Genomic DNA, 22,795 nt, shown 5'->3' on the forward strand with positions numbered 1-22,795 from the left:
GTTTTGCGCACGAATACAAATACCTGTGTGCTCTAAATGTGCAGTATGTTTTAAATTTGATTAGCAGCGATTATACAGGTATCTTTAAAATTTGCATTAAAGCAAAGGACAAGCCACTTTGTATGTAAATAATCTTGCCAACGCTTTATTACATCTGCATCTGTTTTCTGTTCACTCACATCACAAGAGAATTCAATGTGTGTGTGCATGCGTGTGTGTGCGCGTATGTGATGATAAGCTAGCATAAAACTGCTTATGCTTGACAATGTTGTCTCTCTCAGCGGGAGTGAAAGAACATTAAGTTATCTCCTCTGTGATCATGTGAAGCCTGGTGCTTTGGACAGCATGTCTTAGAAGATTGATGCAAGAAAGTTTTGAGGTCTCATTGATGTAGTTTAGGTCAAAGCACAGCTAAGGTAAAGCAAGGACGCAGAAATGCACAAACCAGCATGAATACTTTTTGTACTTTGCTTCCACACAAAAAACAAGAATAATAATAATAAATAAGTAAAAATAAATCTAAAATAATAAAAGTGCAGCACAAGGACAGAGAAGATACAAAAGAAAAGAAAAGAAATGGCAAGTTATGAATGCTGTGTGGAGTTGGCTGATGTTGTCTTACATCCGTTACATCATAATTTAGGCAAAATAATAAAACAATGTGGTGTAAATAATAAACTAGGCTCCATCTTATGTAAGAAGAAAATGTTCTGAAGTTTCTGGTCAACAGTATATTTTAGTTGTACATTGAGAAGTGGAAGTAGCTTCCATGAACATGAACCGCAGCAAATGAATATCACCCAGTGATGAACCAAACACCTTTTGACAGCAACCGTAGACCCTCTTTCATGTGTTCATCAACCCTGTTCCCTGTGGCATTTCTAGTGATCAGGGCGTCTCTGTCACTGTAGCTCTGTTTTATAAACTTAATGAAAAAACTTGGTTTCTTTACAGAAGAGTGGTTGTCGTTCATGTAAGCCAGGATGCTAGTCTTTTCATCAGCAGGGATTGTGTTTGCTTGAAAGTAGAGGTGGGCGGAATGGCCAAAAATCTATTTCACGGAATGAGTAATTTTATTTCACGGTAACGTTATATTTCATGAAACAATCTCCCATTATAATTCTATATTTTATACCTCATTTTTCTTTGATTGATTTAACTAATTTATTTATTACAGTTAATTTAAATGCTCACCTTAGTTAAAATGTAGGCAAGTTATGAAAATGTACTAAAGATATCAAATTAAGTTCTGATAATCAGATGTATTATTTATTCATATTTATCTTCTGGCTATATCATATACAGTAGGAACATAGACAACATATATAACAATAAAGTATGAATATGCACAAACAATGAGAGAACACTAGACTAGTGTTATAAACTGGTGTTCATGGGGTCTGTACTGTGGGTCTTTATCGCTCTTCACTCTCTATTAGAGGAGCACTTTTAGTGTGTTGCGACTCTCTGTCTTTAGGTTAGTTTATTCTCGGGCTTGTTTTTGCACTGCGAGTCTCTGGTGACTCCTCACGCGTCTCCCAAAACTGGAGGTAGAAGCGCGTCACATCAAAGCGCTCACGAGCATCATCACGCATTTCAACGCAAGTTTCACCTTGGCTCGCCTGAAGTTAAACTTTATAAAACTATTAACAGCTTTTCAAAACAACCTGACTTCTGAAATACGTGTTGAGAATGAGCTTTTTTAAATGCTGGCGCAGATCCCTGCACGAGCACTGCGGGTGAGAGAAGCGCCGGACTGGAGCGGATCACTAAACTACAGACTGAAAGAAGGTCAAAAGAATGTTTGATTCGTTCATTTGTTACGGTTGGATTAATTCATTAGTTTTTTTCAGAATAGCGCCTAATTTGCAGAGCGCCGAGTTAACCACGCCTACTTATTTACATTCCGTGGAATACACGGAATAGAAAAATCTCTTACGGTTGACATTTTATTCCGCGGTAACGGAATATTCCAGCCCTACTTGAAAGTAATGCTACAGCTCACTCCTGACCCTAAATAGAGATAAATCTGGTTTCATTAGGCCCGTATGTATTTATCAATCGCAGTGTTAACCCGCTAACCTCAACCTGTTTTTAACAAAATCCAAAATCCTCTTTATTAATTTCCCTGGCCGGTGCCTGTCTCTGCCTTGTCCACCTTTGTAATGTTTTGTCATTCTCTTGCAGAAAATGTCACAGCATTGAATGGATGACCTTTTCAAAGCTATGTCGACTCGCTCTAATCCTTCATCTTCACTGTGTGATCTTCCATCTGTGACCCCTTCACATTCATTCCCGGCCTAATCACCTTCACATAACACACACCCTCACTCATCTGATGCGTGGCTCTTAATCTCTCCTTGGCTCGCAATGTATGTATATCTGCGGTGATCTCTCTTGTGCCAATCGTATATGGATTTATGATCTGCTTGACAGTGATATCTGCTTAGCGCTGCGTGTACGCTTTCTTCCTCTGCAGAGGACTTTGGTGATCTCTAATGAGCTTTTAGTTCAGGCATCAGTGTGCAGCGCAGAACGATATTGATTCTTAAACAGCGGCATTATGGGTACAGGAGAATCTTGAGAAGGTTTCGCATCTACTGTACATTCATATACATGTTTACAAACTAGAGAAACAGTTTTGACATTGAACTGATCTTTTCTGTCTTGAAAATGGCCCGAGTTTCAACTCTCCCCCCTGATTTTGGTTCTTTCTGCTTGAATGCCACACAGATGTGTTTTTATGTTTCCTCACATTTTCGTGAGACATAGAGACTTTCACATGCTCTTCGGAGTGCCTGACAGACAAAGTGCTTCTCCAGCCTCAGGACCTGCACGTGTGGGTGTACAGCTTTATGAGTTTAGAATGTAGACCAGGGCAGGTTATTGGGATTAGTGAAAGGATAAATTGTGATATACAGATATGAGAGACAAATGTTGATTTTTAGTTTGTCATAATTTTTTTCATTTTTTATAAAGCAAGACATGATATTGGTTTATAGAGAAAATCCTATCTTTCTTTTTCTTTAACAGGCAGTTACTTAGTCTACATAGCATTTATAGTAATTAAGGTTTTGTTTTGAGTTTTATTTCATTTCTATTAAATTATTTTAAATGATCCATTTTTTATTTTAGTTGGTAATTTGAGCAATTCTGTTACCTGCCTTTGTCATTTGATTAATTGTTATTCATGAGTTTAATTTATTTTATTTCAGTTTTAGTTTAGGATTTTATTTACAATTTTAGTGCCTCAAACTTTATTGTTACAGTTTATTGCTAAGGCTACATTGGTCATTTTCATTTAGTTTGTTTTGCAATATTTTGTCACGAACTGTGGCAGAAGAACCCAAGCGCAGGCAACGGCAGTGAAGGGGTTAACAAAACACTTTATTTAACAAAACAAAGGAACAAAACAAAACACCCACGAGGGGGAAAAGGCGGACACTGTAACAAAACAACAATAACAAAAACTTCCCAAGATGGGGCAAAACTAGAAAATAACAAAACAGACTTACGACACAACGTCACAAAACAAGGCACGGAACAGGAACCAAGGAACACAGGAACATGAGCACAAACGCAATGCATACACAACATAGTACACGCAATACAAGAGCACAGGACAAAGAAACAAGAGGGTAAATATAGGGAAGACAAACGTGGGATAACGACATGGGGCAGGTGTGGGACATTAAACACTCAGGGAAAGATAACGAGGAAACGAGAGGAATGGGGTCAATGACAAGACACTGGAGAGAAAGTATATTATTGTCAAACGGACAATAATATGTTTCTCTCCACACATAACCAAAGACTTTGTCATGGCTCTGCTACAGGACCAAGAAAAACATGACTAAGGAAGCAGAGCCATGACATATTTAGGCTGATATTTTATTTCATTTCAGTTACCAGAAAAGTTTAAAAAGTTGTAGTTTAATAAACTATATTAACTTTAATTTTGGCAAACGCTTTTATCCAAAGCGACTTTAAGGTCCAGTTTATGAAATTTAGCGGCATCTAGCGGTGAGGTTGTGAATTGCAACCAGTGACTCACTCCACCCCACCCTTTTGAAGCACTTTGGGGGCTGACACAAGTATGTCGTCACGTTTTTGCTTCTTTTTTAACACTGCACAAACATTTCAACAAAATACACCAACAGAACATGTTTAATTGAATCAAAATGTTAAATTAATATCTTTCAGATTTAATTACATTTGCAAGATAAATAAAGTAAAACAATGAAACCTAAAAGATAACTCTAATATTTGTTAACTTTAAAGTCCACAAATTTTTCTCTTCACTAGCAATTTTTTCCCCCTACTTTTGTTTCCCTAACCCGGTACATTTGAAGTTGACTGTAGTTTTAATCTCTTTCTGCAAGGTTGGTCTAATTGTTGAGTTGATACGGACTGGCAGGTTGATGCATCCCAAGTCAGACAGGTAGAAACACATGCAGCTCTGTCTGTCATTAATGAGCAGCATTAGAGTGAATACACGCCTGATGAGAAAACATTCACTCCGAGCTGAGCTTACCAGCCAAGCATGTGCTGCCAAACACTGAGCAGAAACAAACACATTAGCACAATCATCTTCAGGGAATATAGTGTGTTGGAGCATGGTTGAATAAATAAAGGGATAGTTCACTCAAAGATGAAAATTCTTATTTTCTCACCCTCAGATCATTCCAAACCTGTATACATTTAATACATGTGATGAACACAGAGAAAGATATTTGGAAGATATTTTGGAACAGATCTCATCCTCCATTGACTCTCATCCTTTATTTCCCCTACTATGGCAGTAAATGTGAGATGAGATCTGTTTGGTTACTTACATTCTTCCAAAAATCCTCCTTTGTGTTTAGCAGAACAAAGAAATTTATTCATTTTTGGGTGAGCTATCCCTTTATACTTAGTCTACTTAGTAATTGTCTTAGTAAAAGTGAAGGGTTTGGACCAACAAGAGGGTAAGCAAATAATGAACATTGCCTAACATCTTCTTTGATTTTTTATAAAAATAAAAGAAAACAGGGTCTGATTGACGTGAGGGTGACTGAATGATGACTAAATTAAGATTTTTGAGTTACCTGTTCTTTAGTAATTCATTTTCTAGCATTCTACACTGTAAAACTTTGCTGTAATTTCGCAGCAGGTTTCCCCGTAACTTACTGTAGATTTAATGTACAATTTAGTTTAAAGCATAAACTTACCCAGTTTGTATATTTTTCTTTCATAAATCAAGACTAAATATCTTGGGTCACTGTTCTTGTTATGTAAATGTATCGTAATTTAAGAAGTTATAAATATTTTTACAGAAAACAAGAGAAAAATGCTTAGGAAGAATACATGTTATAAACTCATCCTTTCTTTGTCATGTTAATTAATACTTTTAAACGAATTGTTACATTCAGCTTTCATGTTATTAAAAAGTTCCTCTCTAGATATTGTGCAAACAATAAACATTTCTCTCCACTTGTCAGAGGGGTGAAATAATTGTTTAAATGGGACCGTCTGTACTGGCAGTGGTGAAAAGGTAGATCAAAGGTAGAACATCAACCTTTATGCAGGGGGGCAGGCAAAAATTGTGAAGTTAAAATGTATGGGTTTGAACTGTGCAGTAACTGGAAAACAAACCCCAGATCAAAGTCTGTGCAGTTTATTTAGAATGTTTTATAAATTTGGATTTCACAGAACGTTTACATTATAACGTAAATATTTCAAATACTGGGGTTGTTTGGGCTTTTTAATTCTTAAAATTTGTGTTTGTAGCACAAAAAATGTATGACAAGTTAGGTGCTAACATTATTAGCAAAAATATTTATTATAAACAAAACATGACTTTACAATCAATGTTTTAAAAATACTGTAATAATGCTCTAAATTTCACTCTCTATTTTTGTTTTGTCCAATGCAGGGTCTTGTTGTGTGACTGACAGTCCTAAAAGAGGGATGCTGAGACTCACTTTGTTTACAGCAGTCAGTAATCTCTTAATACTGCAGAGTACTGACATGGATCTCTTCATTTCTCTCTCGTATCTTGTCTCTCTCTCTCTCTCTGTCTCTTGCCCTTTGCTGCCCTCTTTTCTATCTCGTCTTGCTGTGAATGCTTCCTCAACTCTTACTCTTATCTCGCCTCATTTCTCCCCTCCCTCTTTATGTCTGATGGACGTCTCTCTCTCTAAAGGGGTGGGGAATTTCTTGTGAAGAGAGCAGGTGCAGTGCCTCTCTCGTTCTGTCTCTCTTTCCTGGCATCAGCAGTAGGGAAGAGCAGAAAGCTGTCTATGTATGTGCGCGTGTATGTGTCTGGCTGCAGTGTCGTAGGCACAGGAAGGCTGGAGCCGTGGCAAAATCCCACCGGAGATTAGAGCTGGATAACACGCTAGTCCGGACTCTTTACAAATGGCAGCCCTAGGAGAGAGCATCAGACAGGCAACACAAACAAAAAACACAACCAGCCAGAATAAGGAACGGCTGAAATTTGTCTCGTGGAAGAACTGCACATTGTAAATTTTTTGCCGTCTTCTTTTTCTCTTTCTGTCTGTCTTCGACAAGCTCACTCCTCCCTCCCTCCATCCCTCCCTCCCTCCCTCCCTCTCTCTCTCGCTCTCCCGCTCTCTCTCTCTCTCTCTCTCTCTCTCTCTCTCTCTCTCTCTCTCTCTCTCTCTCTCTCTCTCTCTCTCTCTCTCTCTCTCTCTCTCTCTCTCTCTCTCTCTCTCTCTCTCATTCTCTCATACGCTCTCGCAGTGGTGGAATGTAGATGGGGTCGCGTGTACGCTTGCTGCTCCACACGATATCAACGGCTTGCTGTTTGGCGACGGGTTTCTCAGCCACAAGAAGGGATTTACACCACTAACGGATTTGACAATAACAATATCCACCTGCATCCTTCAGGATCCTGCATTCCCTGGGAAACTGATACCTCCCACTGTCTCTTCTGGGTCTGAGCTGGAGTATCTTAGCCGGAGCTTGTGCGTGCGTTCCACAGATCCCTACTCCCGTAAGGATGTTATAAATCTGCAGGAGCTTCTGTCATAGAAGGGGGTATATTGCATCACGGTCATTGCAGGGACCGGCTTTTTGGGATGTGTATAGCTGAGTCAGCATTGCAAATACAGAAACGCTAGTTCGGTCGAGATCTTGAAAAGGAATTAACAGGATCGAAGGAGGGAGAGAGAAAAATGGGAGCCAGTGCTTCATGGGGTAACTTTTACCCATCTGCTTGTGATCTTGATGAAAGGAGCTACGCCATTGGAGAATCATTTTAATCGTGGTATCATCTGCTAGAGAGGGATTTGATGCTCTGACAAGAGAAAGCGCTACTGCAACGAGAAATCATGCAGATGATTTCTCTCCTCCCGTTTCTTTCACATCTTTTCTGAGCACCTTTATTTGCTCATTCTCTTGTCTAGCCGCGATCTGGAAGTTGTCTTGGACATATTAGTGTGGAACTGGACTAAAGGACTGTCTTTGGATTCTGAGTTTTCTACCTCCGGACTTTTGGGTGTATGCGCATGTCTGATTGTGAGTTTGTGTGTTAGTTGGTGGCGGTGTGTGGATGTGATTCAGGGAATGTCTGCCTTGGTGTGTTCGTAAGGATTTTGCTGGCGTTCCGTCTTTATTTGCTTTTTCAATGTCCGGCATTGCTGCCCGGCGTTTTGCCCCGTGTTGCCTATGTCTGCTGAGCACCCGGCCCTGGGGTTAACCCTTTCTGTGCCACAGGCAAGATGAGTGACAGCTCTGGAACACTGAACTCAGGGGCCATGGTGCTGGAGGAGCCCGAGGGAAGGGTCTCCGGTGGACGCGAACAAGCCCAGGCCCCTGCTCGTGGTGGGCTCTTACGGTGTGGGCCCTGTGCCCTCTGGCCCCGCCAGCAGACCTGGCTGTGCGTTGTTCCACTTCTCATTGGATTTATAGGCCTGGGGCTCAGCCTGATGCTGCTGAAATGGATCGTAGTGGGTTCTGTGAGAGACTACGTGCCTACGGACTTGGTGGATGCCAAGGGAATTGGCCAAGACCCCATCTTTCTGTCCAAACCAAGCACTTTTCCTAAGGGATCTGACACCACCACAACCACCACTACTATTGGAGTAATTAGCTCCTTCAGCCCCACCGTCACCACAGTGGTGCGGGGCAGAACTCGAACAGGAACTCCCCCAAACATTCCACCTAGAGGTGGCGGAGCATCCGGCAGCCAGGTGACCCAGAAGAGCCCATCTACGCGCTTTGTGACGCACCATCCCACCCTTACTACCACCTTGTCCACCATGTCTACTGTCCAAACATCCACCTCTACCCCTTCTCCTTCCAACCCCACTGTTCTAAATGACTCCACCCAAATGTGGACGAGGGAGCAGTCGTCCACCGAGAGGCACGTGTCCACGCCTGGTCGAACCCATGTCATCCGAAAGACACGTGAGTTTGATACTTTCTAACTGGTTTATGCTGGTTTTGCATGTACAATGATATATGTGCAGATTTGAAGTTGACACCATTAACATTAACAGGATAATGTGTTAATCGCAGAGAGAAGCCGTTGTGACACTTGGTTTTTATTTACTGGAATGGAAAAATACTATGTTTACATGGTAGTAGCCTAACTGTTTACATAAAACCTACAAACAAAAGGCACTTATTAATAAAAGTAAGCATTACTATAAGGCATAGGTGTTACTTGTTTTAATATCTTGTGTGTAGATAGTTTATCCAGGGTATTAAACAAAATATTAAGCTGGTGTTGTTGTGCACGCACCGTGATAGCGTCCCGAAAGCAAAGCATCAACTCGTGGACGCGCACAGTCCCGTCTATCACGTCGCCAGGGAGCGGCATACACTAATGTCCAGCAGGTCCGACCACTCCCCGTCTCCCAAAATACACAACAGAGCAATGAACAAGTTACAAGAAGTGCATCTAGTGATCAGAAATTATTCGACTGTTCGTTGATCGATTCAAGAATATAAAAATACGCCAGTTCGCTGCGTTGTCCGCTTTGTAGGCAAAAGAAAATGCATAGAAAACACGATCAGTGTTTATCATGCAGCTCTTAAAATGACATCTTGTAGTTTTAAGACTTATTATTACAAAGTCGCGTGGGTTTAGCACAAAGGGTTCTTAATTCTGTTCGCATTTTTTAGAGACTGCGGCAGATCAAAGAGAATATACTGAAAGAAAATGTTCTCTTAAGCTCCGCAATTGGCCATTCTCTCCTCGTGTTGCATTTTACAAGAGATTTTGGGTGACCGTGTGACCAGGCGTTACATATCATAAATATATCAGTATGCAATGTTTTAATATTTTCCGTGGTCATTTGGACTGTTCCTTCTGAAGACTCGGAGGTTCAGGGCGATGATACTGTATGTCACTTTCGTTTAGTCAGATGACAGAATTCTGCTCGTAGCCTATAAGACAAACACTTCCTCTCAAAATTATTACGACTGTTTCGCTTTTGCTTGTGTCATAAGAAATACGCCACTTTGCAAATAAGTCTTTGAATAAGAGGAAACCGTTTTATATGCGCTAATGTCATTTAGCTGTGTGCTGGCATCAGGACGCGTTAAATATCGCTGTCATTGGTGCTGATGAAAATCTCTCGCACCTGCTCCGGGTTTTACGCAACGGTAAGGCGTGGTGCTGATGTGATGTGTGATTCCGATGTGGGGATGTAATGCATAAAATGCATTTGGTAGCAGTAGTTCTGAAACAGATACATTCACAATGAATGATGACATTTTGATTTGCATCCGGTGGACAGCCTAAGAGGATAAATGTCAAGGTTGTTTTGCAGTAAGTCTAAATAGATACCATAAGCATTATTACATGCTATGAATGTCCTAAAATAATTTTAAGAGTCACACTGTATTGTATCATAAAGGGTCAGGGTTTGTTTTGCCTCATTACCATATGAGATATTATTTGTGCTTAATTTACCTTCATTCATTTATGGAATATGAAGAAGATTAAAATACATCATAGTTTTAATACAGTTACTATGCCGTAGATAACCAGATTTGGTAAAACCATAATCACAGATTATCACAGATTGGTACAATAAGCATATTTCACCATATTTGAAGTAAAACTATGGTGATACAAATGTAATCAATCTCCCAAAAAACGATTAGCACTATAGTAAAACTATGGTTTATTTACTTAAGGTAGACTATTGTTGCTATTTGTTAGTCCAAAGGTTATGTTTATTGCTATATATATACTGTATATATATATATATATATATATATAAAGGTTTTAGTTTATTTTGTTTTTATCTGATGTTTATTGTTGCTAGGGAAAAGTTGTTGTGCAAGTGTTTTCAAGAAATTAAAGAATACGGTATTATTTTCTACGCTATGTTCTCACCCAATAGCACACTTTAGTTAAGTTTAGCATCCCTCTTATTGTCAAAAGGAGACCACTTGCTTTAGATAAAAAGAAAGTGTAAAATTCATGAGATGATATAAATGTTTAATTCGCAAGATGTTATCATATACTTTGACTGTAATTCATTACCATTGCAATGGTCTGACAGAGGATCACTTAGCAACAATTGTCTGCCTTTATCAGTATCACAGAGGAAAGATAACTGAACCATTTGTGACCCAAGGATGTTTGTGAGCTCACAGCTGCGACTCATATTAAAACTCATTACTGCTCACCTCTAGGAGGATCTTTTGTAGAAGCTTTCCAGGTAAAAGCACAATTTGGTTTCTGAGAATAATATTTCACAAGACACACTGTGTTGAATTGAGTGGCTTGCAATATCGTTTTCTTTTGTTGATCATGTTTGCTTGAGGATGGGACGGTGATACTGCTGTCGTGAATCTGTCATTAGCCAATATATTGAGCAAATGTTGAAATGTAGTCCGAGCTGAAAATAAATTTTCGTTTGGTGCAGTGCCACTTTTCTCTGAAGTGAATGTTTTAAAGCCATATTTCAGTTTGATCGACTATGAAGTTGCAGAATCAATTGTAGCATTAAGTGAAAACCGCTTTAGCTGAGTCTGGCTGACACAATTTCTTGGTTCCAGCTGACTGCCATTTAATGATCATTGATTCGTTCTTTGTTTTGTAACATCAAGCTGATTGTGTAGATTAGTTCATGTCATCTACCACATTGTATCGGCCATTTACCACACTGTCCCCGTATTTCGACTGAAAGTACAAATAAGACCAAATCGTTTGATGATTCTGACATAAAAACCATTGCCAGTGCTAATTGACCTAAAACCATTCAGAATTCATACTTGAAACTTAAAGGGATTTGTTTATCTCATCTGTTTCTTTAATCTTTTAATAGAAATCCATAAAAGTGCTCCATTCCACCACTATTAAAACTCAATTTCACTATGAAACCAAAGCTGAAAAAATTAATGCCACTTTGATTTATCCTTATAAGATGTCCTAAAGGAGGGATGAAGCCTTGAAATATTAATGTCTAGAAAGGGAAACATGTTCAATATGTAGAGGAGCGTGTGAATAATTGACAAGGCTATGCTGAAAAATTATCAGGGAAAGGGATAAGAAATGTGCAGGGTTTTATTAATAGAGGTGAAGGGGAGAAAGATGAGAACAGGACATGGAGACAGGACTGAGCATGTCTGTGTTGAACTCGCAAGAACCGGAACCTTACATGGGGAGACTTCTATAGTCAAAACTTGTGTTGAGAGAGTATTTATATTATGGCATAACAGTTTTATAGTGCTCAAGTTGGTCTTTGTTTCCTTGTACTTATTGTTAATTTTGGAGTGTACTGTAAAGTTAATGAAACTAGAATCTTCCGATGCTTAATCTTCATGATCAGCCATAACACTTTTTCACAGATCAGCCAATAAAACTAAACAAATGTGCGGTTACAGTGACGTACCTCCATTCTAATTTCTTGGTCCATTTAATCCTTTAATCATTTTTTTCTGGATTTACATGCAAGCAACCTCATTTCTCCCTGTGATTGTATGTTGAATACTATTTAAATGAAGGCCATTATCAACCATTTCAGCGCTTCATATTCAAAATAATTTGCCTTTATACAGTTCTGACTCAAATTTAGCATTAAAAAACATCGACAGCTGACGTTTTTGAATGAAGGGGGTGGCTTTTAGAAAGTATCAGTCGTGATTATGAACTCCTGAAGGCCCGGCGGGATATTTGTGAAGTTTTGAACCTGGGTTCAAATGCAAATCATTTCTGCATTTTCCATTTAGTGCCGCACCACGGAGTGCAATATTCATGAATCGTGGGCCGATTAGTACCCTCTTCTTCAACGGCAATTTTGATAAATGAAACTTTTTCGTTACTGGGGGTAACAGATATGCCTCACAGGAGCACGGCTTAAATCGTTGGGGATAAAAGATGCATGGGGTGTTTATAAGAAAACAATGAGCTGTTCATCAGCTATGCTGGAGGCAGATGTTAAAGGAAAGAGCTTTGTCTTCATTACCACAGGTTTCGTTTTCATCACAGGGATCGTGCGTCTATATCAGTCATATACTGTAGAGGGTTATTACAAACACTGTTTGGAAATAGATCTTTTATTGAGTTTAATTTGACAGAGGCACTCGGTTATGGCTCTGAATTCATCTAATTCACAATTAGATGCTTGAAGTCAAAAGGTGCTTCCCGACGCTATGCCTTTGTTTCACATTGCGATTGTACTTAGATTGAAATTCTAATATTAATTTATTTGACTAAATTATATATATCTGCATGCTGTCTCTACGTTATCATTTTTAATATTAATTACCGTTTTATTTTTCCACTCCGTTCATTTCCTCTAGTCTCTCTTGTCAGCTACATTTGCAAGCTCTTTTCAAAAACATTAACATTTGTGGACAAACAAAATCAAGTTGTTTTGGTGGTTGCCTTGGTCGCTTGATGGCATTCGGCCTTAACAGCCTAATTCCACATTGTGACTTCAAATGGAGCTGACCGGCATGACAAACAACCACCATAACCCTCAATGAGCCATTCTTTTGGAGCTCAGCCAATCAGAGCTCAGGGATAATGCTTTCCTTTAGCCCAAAAACTACAAGCTGTGAATCCTCCTTATTACCGCTTATCTTGAAGGCTGTTGAATTTACCAGTCAAATGCACATTAAAATGCTGCAGGATCTCTAACCCAATATACTGTAAGAGAAATATACAGTATTATTTTAACAGAATTGATAGAATTTTTTTATAGCGTTAAAGGAAACCAACCATAAAGTTTATTTGTTTCAAATGTAATTTCACTATTTTCAGGGCTTTTGTTCTGAAGTAACTCTTCTGCATATTCATTTCAGTTGCTTGCTTTTAAAGTTTGTGTGTGTGTCTGTGGCTGATCTGCTTTGCAATGCTACCTTGCTACCTATAAGAGATAAAAGAGTGCATCACATTGCCAGCATGTGTTATGAGATATTGATTCATTTTGATTGTCTGTGAGACTTCTGCCACTCAGCAGTTTGACTGGGATCAGTTTTATGTGAAAGGTCTTATTGCTCTTTCACAGCACTTTCTTTTGTTCCTCAGCTTGGTCAGATGATCCGTTAAACTCCTTCCTACCTACAGCCCTTTACCTGCTAGTTCTTCGTATTTGTGTTATAAACTATTTTTAAATTTAATTTCATACCTGAATTTGGAAGTACAGCACCATGAAATTGGCTAGGCTTTACTTTAGGATGTTTTCCTGCCAGCTCTATATAGCACAGTTTTTTTCTCAGTACTGTACTTGTTGAGAGCTGTCATTGATTTGCGATGGATTAAGTTAGATTAGATCTGTGAAACTACAGATTTAGTTTCTCAAGTTTGACTAAACAGGAATAGACTCTAAGTCTAAGTGCTGAGCTGTCTGAAGAGTACATCTGAAGTAGAAGTCTTTCTCATAGTCCTGAGGGAACCATCCTACAGGATGACATGAACCCTTATGCCTCAACTCATCTAAACAGTGTAGACCAGTGATTCCCCTAAGAGGTAGCAAGATTTAGCTTTTTTAGGAAAACACAACAGCAACATTTGTGTATGTTTTATGAGTTTATCTGGATAGTATCAAATACAAATTTCACTTACAAATGTATAAATGTAATGATGTCTTAAAGGGATAGTTCACCCAAAAATAAAAATTCTGTCATCATTTACTCACCTTCTTGTCATTTTATTCCTGTATGACATTCTTCCGCAGAACACAAAAGAAGATATTTTGAAGAAAGTTGGTAACCGAAGAACACAGACTATTCTATTACATAGACACAAAACCAATGGAAGTGAATGGGTGCCAGTTAACGACATTCTTCTATAGACAATATCTTCTTTTGTGTTCGGTGGAAAAAAGTATGTCATGTTTTTTACAGATTTTCCACATAAAATGTAAAAAAAGACATTTTACTTGTTTTTACAGATTTTTATGTATTTTTTAAATACGGTAAAAAAAGAAAATACTGCGAATTTACAAGAAAATGGGATAAATGTAATTTATGTTTTTTTAACAAGATTTCTTTTTTACAGTTTATTTTTGAAATACGGTCAAAAACATTACAAAATTACAGAAAAAGACAGCAAATTTACAAGAAAAACGGGGAAAACAATTGGTTATATATCCTTTTATCCTGTAATTTTACAGGGAAAAATATTTTACAGTATATTTACGTTTCTCCAGCTTATAGAAAATTTCCGTTTTTTAAACAGTGTGAGTAAATAATGACAGAATTTTCATTTTTGGGAGGAGTATCCCTTTAAAGGCTTATAATGGTTGCTTTAGCTTTGGCTTCTTGAACCTTACTAATGGGGCAGTGTGGCTAAAAAGGCAAAAGGGTTGGAAACATCTTAAAGCACTCTCTTCTTCCCCTTCTCTCTCTTCTGAAATGTTGGTTGGTGCCTAATGTGCTCCATATGCTTTTCGTTTTCGTTTTAAGGTCATCAAGGCAAATCTGTCACAAGGACAGGACACCTCAGGACATGGCATAACACAGTGACAGCATGCAGCCAACACAGTCTCAGCTCAGATGGAAGATCAAAAAGGGGCTGTGCGTGCACAAACAGATTTGATGTCTTACTAAACATGCTGAATGGTGGGGTCTTGAGCGTTCTACTCTTCTGTGCAGTCAGCGCTCCCACAGCGAGCATCTGAGCATATATGGGGGTGCAGTCAGTACGGATGCTGACTGTTAGAGGCCATATGTTTTGTTTTTCCGCTCCGAAGAGGCTGGTGTGTGGAGGGGGGAACACGTCAGCCCATGCTCTGTCACTCCATCGTTTCAGCCACCTGTCAAACGGTACTGATGGAGCCTTGCTGAGCCAGACAGCTCTGATTCCTCGCGTACTGCAGATGTGAGTTAGAATGGAGTGGGAGAAAGATTGGTGTGGTAATGGGATCTAATATGCATAATGGACGAATTAATGTACGTCATTTCAGATATGTCAGATGTGATTTAAAATGGCCCTGTTTGCATCTAAACCATGCACAATTGTTTACTCTGTAGTGTGCATACCCACATTCTGACTCCTTCCGCAAAGAGGGACAGGACAGAAATGAGCAGGCACAGATGGAATCTGTCAGTTTTTGAGCATTTTCTGCTGTGATTAAGAGGAAAATATTCAGCATTCTTTCTCAAAGAAAAGCGTTGTTTAAACAAAACACATGCACAAATACATATACATTATTTTTTATTTCCTATGGTTAACAATCGACATTTTATACACGTCCTATATTAAGAGTAAATGATCAGGTTATTTTGTTCCCTATTTGTGGAAAGTATACCATTACCACTATATTGTAAATACTTCAACAGATTTGCCAGTATTAAACTAAGATACAAGATTCATTGAACTTTGCATGTCAGGAATTCAGATCTGCCAAGGTCTCTCTGGACTCCTGTGCATGTACTGACCTGGAAATAAGCATTAAATAAATAGTGCCATTGGCTAGAATGTGTTTTTAGTGATATAAGCTCTCCTTAACTGACCTTGTCTGATTTCTATAAGGATGATCAGCTTACCAATAATAGCGTAGCATAAAACCATAAAACTAGATCCCACTATCCCACTACATTAGCACTAGCTCTGCTGCTTCCCTGACCTGTCGGGTGGATGATTCTCCATCAGTGAGCCCCTAAAGACCCTCTTGCTTCCTCCATGTAGGACACAGTTTTAAATTATACATCTCATGTTGTACAGCTTGGTTCAGAAACACTTAATTTTCTATATGCAGTGTAAATAATTAATAATGCAGCATTATTATCAAACCGTATTTGCCAGCCATAACATTTGTGAAACACTTGCCAATTCAGTAACTATTGAAGAGGTCAGCAGAAAGAGGTAATGGTTACATGTCACATCAGGGATGAACTACACCTTCCGCTCAATTTCTGCTCCATTTAGTTCTATCAGGGAGACACACTGTTGGCAGAACCTTATCTCGTGCTTAGGCTGAGCCGAGCATTCCTCGGGTCTGACACAAAATGGAGGCTGTGCGGAGGGGGTGATTGACAGCAGTCCAGGGGCCCTGAGAGATTGTGAATGAAGATCATTTGCGTCTGACTAGCTGTCATTTCCTGACTGACAGCGTGTGAGGTCAGATCAGTGAGTGTGTCTGTCTTTGTGTTAAATTAGTAATTGAGATGGTGAGGGGAAGATGTGACAAATGAAGATGCCGTGCTGAAGTTTTGAGAATTCAGAGTTTGTGTTGTCTTAGATTTTAGACACTGACAGTAGTTTTCTTATACGCTATACAGATAAAATAGTTGTATGAGGGTTTACAGAGATTTAGAGCACAATAATTACAAATGACTGGAAAGTCACCGTAAATTCACAGATCCATTGGTCAGAAAGTCTAGAAACTAGTTTTAAAGGCAGTGAGTACATAAAATAGGCAAGGCTGTGTTTTAAAGCTCCACATTCATGCTTTGAGTCCAGTCATTTCAAAGTTTTGTACAAGGTTGCGCATCTCTCTTATGCTCCACAGGAAAGCTCTTCGCTACAACTTTGGCGGTTGGATCAGTAGCGTATTCACTGGCTCAATACACAATCTTAAATCTAAAAATGGCGGCCCTCTTGTGAAAAGAACATTTTGTTGTCTGGTATCTGTCTCTGTAACAGCGAGGAAGCCCTGGGACATTTCGTTGAGGAGGAGAGAGAGTGAAATAAATATGAAGAAAGAGTTACTACAGATTAGAGATCAAATATTTTGTTTATGGAGACAAATTCCAGCAAGCTGAGCGGTGAGCTCTTATGGCACATGCCAACGTGCAGAAGTCTGATGAGGAGCACCCACACTGCTGGGGATGGATGCTGTCTAACCGCATTTCTCAGAGTAAAAGAAAGAGCAGGTTTTGAAATGAATGGAAGGTTATTCTGTACAAGCTTTCTTATTTGTTACTGTACATGTTTTTATATTATATACTGTATAATTTATATAGAACATTTCTTAAAGGAACAGTTCACCCAAATTTGCGGGCGATCTATCATTATTAACATCCCACATCAACACTACTTGTAACGCGAAAGAAAATGTTGGGCATGTTACTTATTCTGCTCTTCATCATACAGTTAACTTGAATCTTGACCAAGGGCTCTAAGTTTTTGCTTTTATTAAAGTCCTGATCACTATTCATATTCATTAGATAAATAAGATAATCGTGGACATTTTCTCCTGTTAGAACGAAGAAAGTCATTGAAGTCTGGAATAGTAGAGTAAATAATGACAGAGTATTAATCTTTTAGATTCCTTTCATCTTTAAATCCCCAGAGCTCTCATACAATCCTTTACCAGACTAACACTCTAATTCCTAAACATACAATCAGTCCAAAGATGTAACAAAATATTAAATTTATGCAGAGACAAAAGTAAACATGTCAAAGTTGTTTCTTGAAAAATCCATGTTGACCAGCCACCAATCTTCACATTAGAAGGACGCATCTCCATTAAAATCTATAGTCATTACAGCCCTCACTATGTCTACAGTACACTTTAATTTAGAGATGCTGTTGTCCCAAGTTACGTCCAGTTCTTCATTTTACGTGTAGGCCTATTAGCTGGGAATCAAACTTTGACCCTGGAGTTCCATCCATGTCCATGATCTACTAGCAAGGGTTTTACGTCACGTTTGGTTCTACCTGTGTGCCATTAACACCTTAAAGTGATTCACTCAAAAATTAAAATTCATTTACTCACCCTCTTGTCATTTCAAACCTGTATGACTTTCTTCTGTGGAACACAAAAGAAGATATTTTGAAGAATGTTGGTAACCGAACAACAGCGCCCAACAAGACTCAGGCAAGCAAATGATGACAGAATTTTCATTTTTGGGTGAACTATCCCCTAATTTTTAATATTTGTCAAATTAAATAATTCTACTGTGCTTGCACAATATAAAAATACAGAGACTTTCTTCATCTCTATATCTTTTGTTTAACTTCTTGTAACTTCCCTGTGCTGCCTGAACCCTTTTCACCCTCATTAGTGTTCTAAGACCCTCAGGCGTCCAGTTCCAAACAATTATTAACCTTTAGGAGGAGAGGCAGGCGTTCTGACAGGGGCGCAGTGTTCGGATGCCTGAATGAAATTATTTTGGTGGTTATTGAGAGGGTGATATATGACCCCGTACGCAACCTGCACACTGGCTATTACTGGTCTCCCATGACAGGAGTCAGAGGTGTGCACGTACCAGTGTGCTTTTGACACAATGTGTAGAGTACATCCAAACACATTAATGGCCATTTCTTTCCCCATCTGAAGATATATATAGACAAGTCTCTAGCATGTCTCTTGTATAACAACACCCTTATCAGTCCATATTATGCTTTGTGGGTATGATGTGTCCATCAAATATATGTAACTTTGATCTCAGTGGGAGATTTGGGTGCAGCACCCCATGCTCGCACTGCATTATATGATGAGAACATCTTAGTGCTTCTAGTATATCAGACATGACAGCCTTTGTTCTGCATGTTTGCTTTAATGTGCTGTGTTTGTAGTGACACTTCACACTTTTTTCTTTTTTTCCTGTTTATAAATATTTTAAAGTTTGCAGAGTAGTTCCCTGCGAGGTCTTGATGGATGAAAAGAAATAGCGCTGTCATCATTTACTAGCCATCCTGTCATTTCGGTATGACTTTCTTTTAATGTGTGAAATAAAAAATATTCTTGTTGTTTTTGTGCATTACAGCTCCACTTCTCACTTTCATTATATGAAAACGAGAGGTAAGGATATTCTTCTACAATGGAGTCCAATGTGTAATTTTTTGGAGGATCTATTGACAGAAATGCAATATAATATACATAACTATGTCTTCAGAGGTGTATAAAGACCTTACATAATGAAGCGTTGTGTTTTTGTTACCTTAGAATGAGCTATTTCTGTCTACATACACCACGGGTCCCCTTACATGGAATTCATCATGTTGTTTCTACAGTAGCTCTAAACGGACAAACTGCTCTACAGAGCGCGTTATCTCCTTCGGCGTTGTTACGTTATACGTAATACGTTATCTCCTTTGGCGAAGATGCAAAAATGTCACAACAACTTAGTCCTGTGTTAGCCACCATAGTGCTTTGAAAAGGGAGGGATGGAGTGAGCCGTTGGTTGCAATTCGCAACCTCACTGCCAGATGCGGCTAAATTTCAAACACTGGACCTGTAAGAAAAATGTCATGTCACTAAATATTGGTTAGTAAATAATGACAAAAATTTTACACCATTCAGTTCATACTTCCACACTTAGTTGGTTAGCACAGTTGAGCGCATGAGCGCTAAGGCGACGCTGGTTGTTACAGTGTCACTGTCAGCGGCTTAATTATGCCCTCAGTCAAAGTGATAAACCCGTCTATCAACCCATACAAGACAATCATAAATAGACAGCTTTAAGCATGTCTCTGTGCGTCTCCGATATTTCGGCCTGTCTTGGTTGGCCTTGCAGTTAGCTCAGTTTGTCGATTTGTGTGTGCGTGTGTGTTTGTTTTCCTCATGATGGAGTGTAAGACCAGGGGCCACCGAGTGATGGATGGTGGTAAAGGACTACAGATCTCTCACGTGGCCGGCCTTTGCCGGTAATGGTCTGAAATGCGATGCCGACGCAGGGCAGGAAATGGGGAATAAGTAGGGCTCCAGCCCTAATGCTGACAGACTCAAATGTGTACCGGTTTCTATGAACTTCTCTGAAGGCGTTTTCTGCAGGGTTCCCACTGAATAGTCTAGCGCTACCTGTTGTGTAATCTATATTTTTTAGCTGGCGGCACGACCACCTGCCTTTTACCGCGTCGGCTGTGTGTGGGTATCAGTATTTGTTTTGCTTGACCATCCAAACACCAGCTGTTCGGTGACCCCTCCCCCTGACCTTTATCCAAGTCTGTGATTAGCTGAAGCACTGGAGAGGTTATGAATATGTATGAGGCCAAAAACCACTGTGGATGTGCATAATGCCATATCAGCCTGACATTTCGCAGTGTTACACAATCAATAAATTAATGTGAGAGAGAGAGAAAATGCACAGTGTTTAGAAATAATACATTTTAATGCGGTAAGTTCGAGGCATATCTTTGTGCGAATACGGTTAGTGGAGAGTGCGTGAAGGACGGTGTCTATTCATCGTGCTCTCTCTGGTCACAGGTGGCCTCACTGGAGTGGCAGATGTGGAGTGCTAGGATAGATTTAAAAGTTTGTCTATGTGAATGGTTGATAATTGTCGTCATACAAATTGTTGCAGTTAGTGTGTCCGTGAAAATGAGTGGTGTTTTGTATGAGTGTTGTATTTGTGTGTATGAAGTAAGCAAACACTTATAAAGGATTAATGAATGCATTAGACAGACTGTGAGCATGTTAAACGGCTATGTATGTGTTTAGTGTATAAGGCTGCATTTCATGAAACCCACACTAAATGGGAGCAGTAAGTTCATGAAATTAGTTGATAATTGCTTTAAGTACCTGCTGTTTGTGTGTGTGTGTTCGTTTGTGCGTATATGTGCGTGTGTGCAGCACACTTTTCAAACAAGATAAATGACATATGATAAGATGGATTCATTGGACCCTTGCTTCGAAAACTGACAAATTCAATCTTCATTAAATATTTTATACAGATTTGGCCTGATTAAATGCTCTTTCAGTGAACATCTTGGAACAGTGAACTGTACTGTATGTATATTTACATTCATGCATTTGGCAGATGCTTTTATCCAAAGCATCTTACATTGCATTATACTACACATTAGTTTCTAATTACTTGCAATCCCTGGGATTGAATCCACGACCTTGGCGTTGCTAGCTCCATGCTCTAACCACTGAGCCACAGGAAAGCACATGTATAAAATCTAATGTCCTTGATCCTTTGAGATGAACAAGTTCATTATACTATGAAAGTTCTCAGAGCTCAGTTTTCTCTCAAGTCTAAAATATTGAATAAAAGGTCCAGTTTATGAAATATAGCGCTATCTAGTGGTGAGGTTTTGATTTCCAACCAACGGCTCACTCCACCCCTCCCTTTCAAAGCACCATGGTGGCTTACACAGAACTAAGATGTCATCACATTTTCGCTTCTGTAGAGCAGTTTGTCCGTTTAGGGCTACTGTAGAAACAACATGGTGTATAAGGGGGACTCGCGGTGTATGTAGATAGAAATAGCTCATTCAAAGGTAATAAAAACATAAAGTTTCATTATAAGGTCTTTTTACACCTCTGAAGACATAGTTGTGTATATTGTATTGCATCTCTGTCAATGGATCCTCCAAAAAATTACACATTGGACCTTTAACAGTGTGGTTAAATCCTGTCTTATTTCATGCCATATACAAAAAGAGCATTCACAAAACTGTAGAATCACAGCTGCAAGTAAAAAAACATTTTTACGTTCAAAGAATTAAATACAAAAGTATTATAAAGGTTTGTGGAATATTTTTAGAAGTATACATGAAGAAAGCAACACAAACTGGGACAAAATACTGTTTAGTTATGATTTCTTCTACACAATATTCCACACAACTGTTCTTGAATTCATCCCCAGCCTTCTCCTTCCCTTCTAGCATATCAGTCATGAGGCAGAGGTCTGGTAAATTGCATGGAAAAACTGTGAATGGCAGTAACTCTCATAGGCTCAAATCATGCCTTTACTGTTCAAAGCCATTCAGTTTTTGTCTTCTTTCTGCTTTTTTAAAGGGACAAGGCTGCATGGATACATAAACACCACTGCATGAAATGTTGTTTTTGCAGCATCTCTGTGGTGACAGTATACTCACGCTATTTCACATCATGCCGGCTCATGCTCTGCTGCTTTGTGTGAGGAGTATTTTGCTCTAAACCTATCTGCTAGTGTACACATGTTAGTTATGCATATACTGTAACATCTGCATGTATACTTATGCAATCAGTCTTGAAAGTCCTCCAGAGGCCTGTGCCATCCCATGTTGCCATGTGCGAAATGCATTAGCATAGATTAGTCAGCCACAAGATGACAAGCTTGCGGGAAAATAAACAGTCAAAATCCATTAACAATGGATATCCTAGGTGCCAGTTCATGTTTGTGTGTAATCTGACTGATTTAGCACTTTATGTATAAATGTACAGTGGCATATAAAAACGCCATAGTGTACAGCAATACACAATAAAGCGCTATATAAATGCCTCATTCATTCATTCATTCATTTTATTCAATAAAAAATGATCAGTGTAATTGCATTAGATAACAAAATACAAAATCAAGTGACACTGAAAGAGGTTTGTTTACTGTAGCTGGTAACACTTTACAATAAGGTTCCATTCGGTGCAGTGTGAACAATGCACAAAATATTTTTTTACAGTATTTAATGTTCTTCCTTTATTGGTTAATACCAATGCAGTTGTTCATT

The 22,795-nt window shown here is 39.0% G+C and overlaps 1 protein-coding gene across 3 annotated transcripts in view; it reads left to right on the forward strand.

Annotated features, from left to right (window-relative positions):
- The first annotated feature begins 6,237 nt into the window (after positions 1-6,237).
- Positions 6,238-22,795, forward strand: part of LOC130559702 (pro-neuregulin-3, membrane-bound isoform) — a 300,399-nt gene continuing 283,841 nt past the window's right edge. For all 3 annotated transcript variants that reach the window (XR_008963605.1, XM_057342934.1, XM_057342935.1), the window contains exon 1: positions 6,238-8,412. Coding sequence is in view for 2 of the 3 variants with exons in the window: in XM_057342934.1 (XP_057198917.1) it covers positions 7,725-8,412 (688 nt within the window). In the remaining variant the exon portion in view is untranslated. The remainder of the gene's footprint in view (positions 8,413-22,795) is intronic.

This window comes from Triplophysa rosa, linkage group LG9, assembly GCF_024868665.1.
Source record: "Triplophysa rosa linkage group LG9, Trosa_1v2, whole genome shotgun sequence".
Lineage (NCBI taxonomy): Eukaryota > Metazoa > Chordata > Actinopteri > Cypriniformes > Nemacheilidae > Triplophysa > Triplophysa rosa.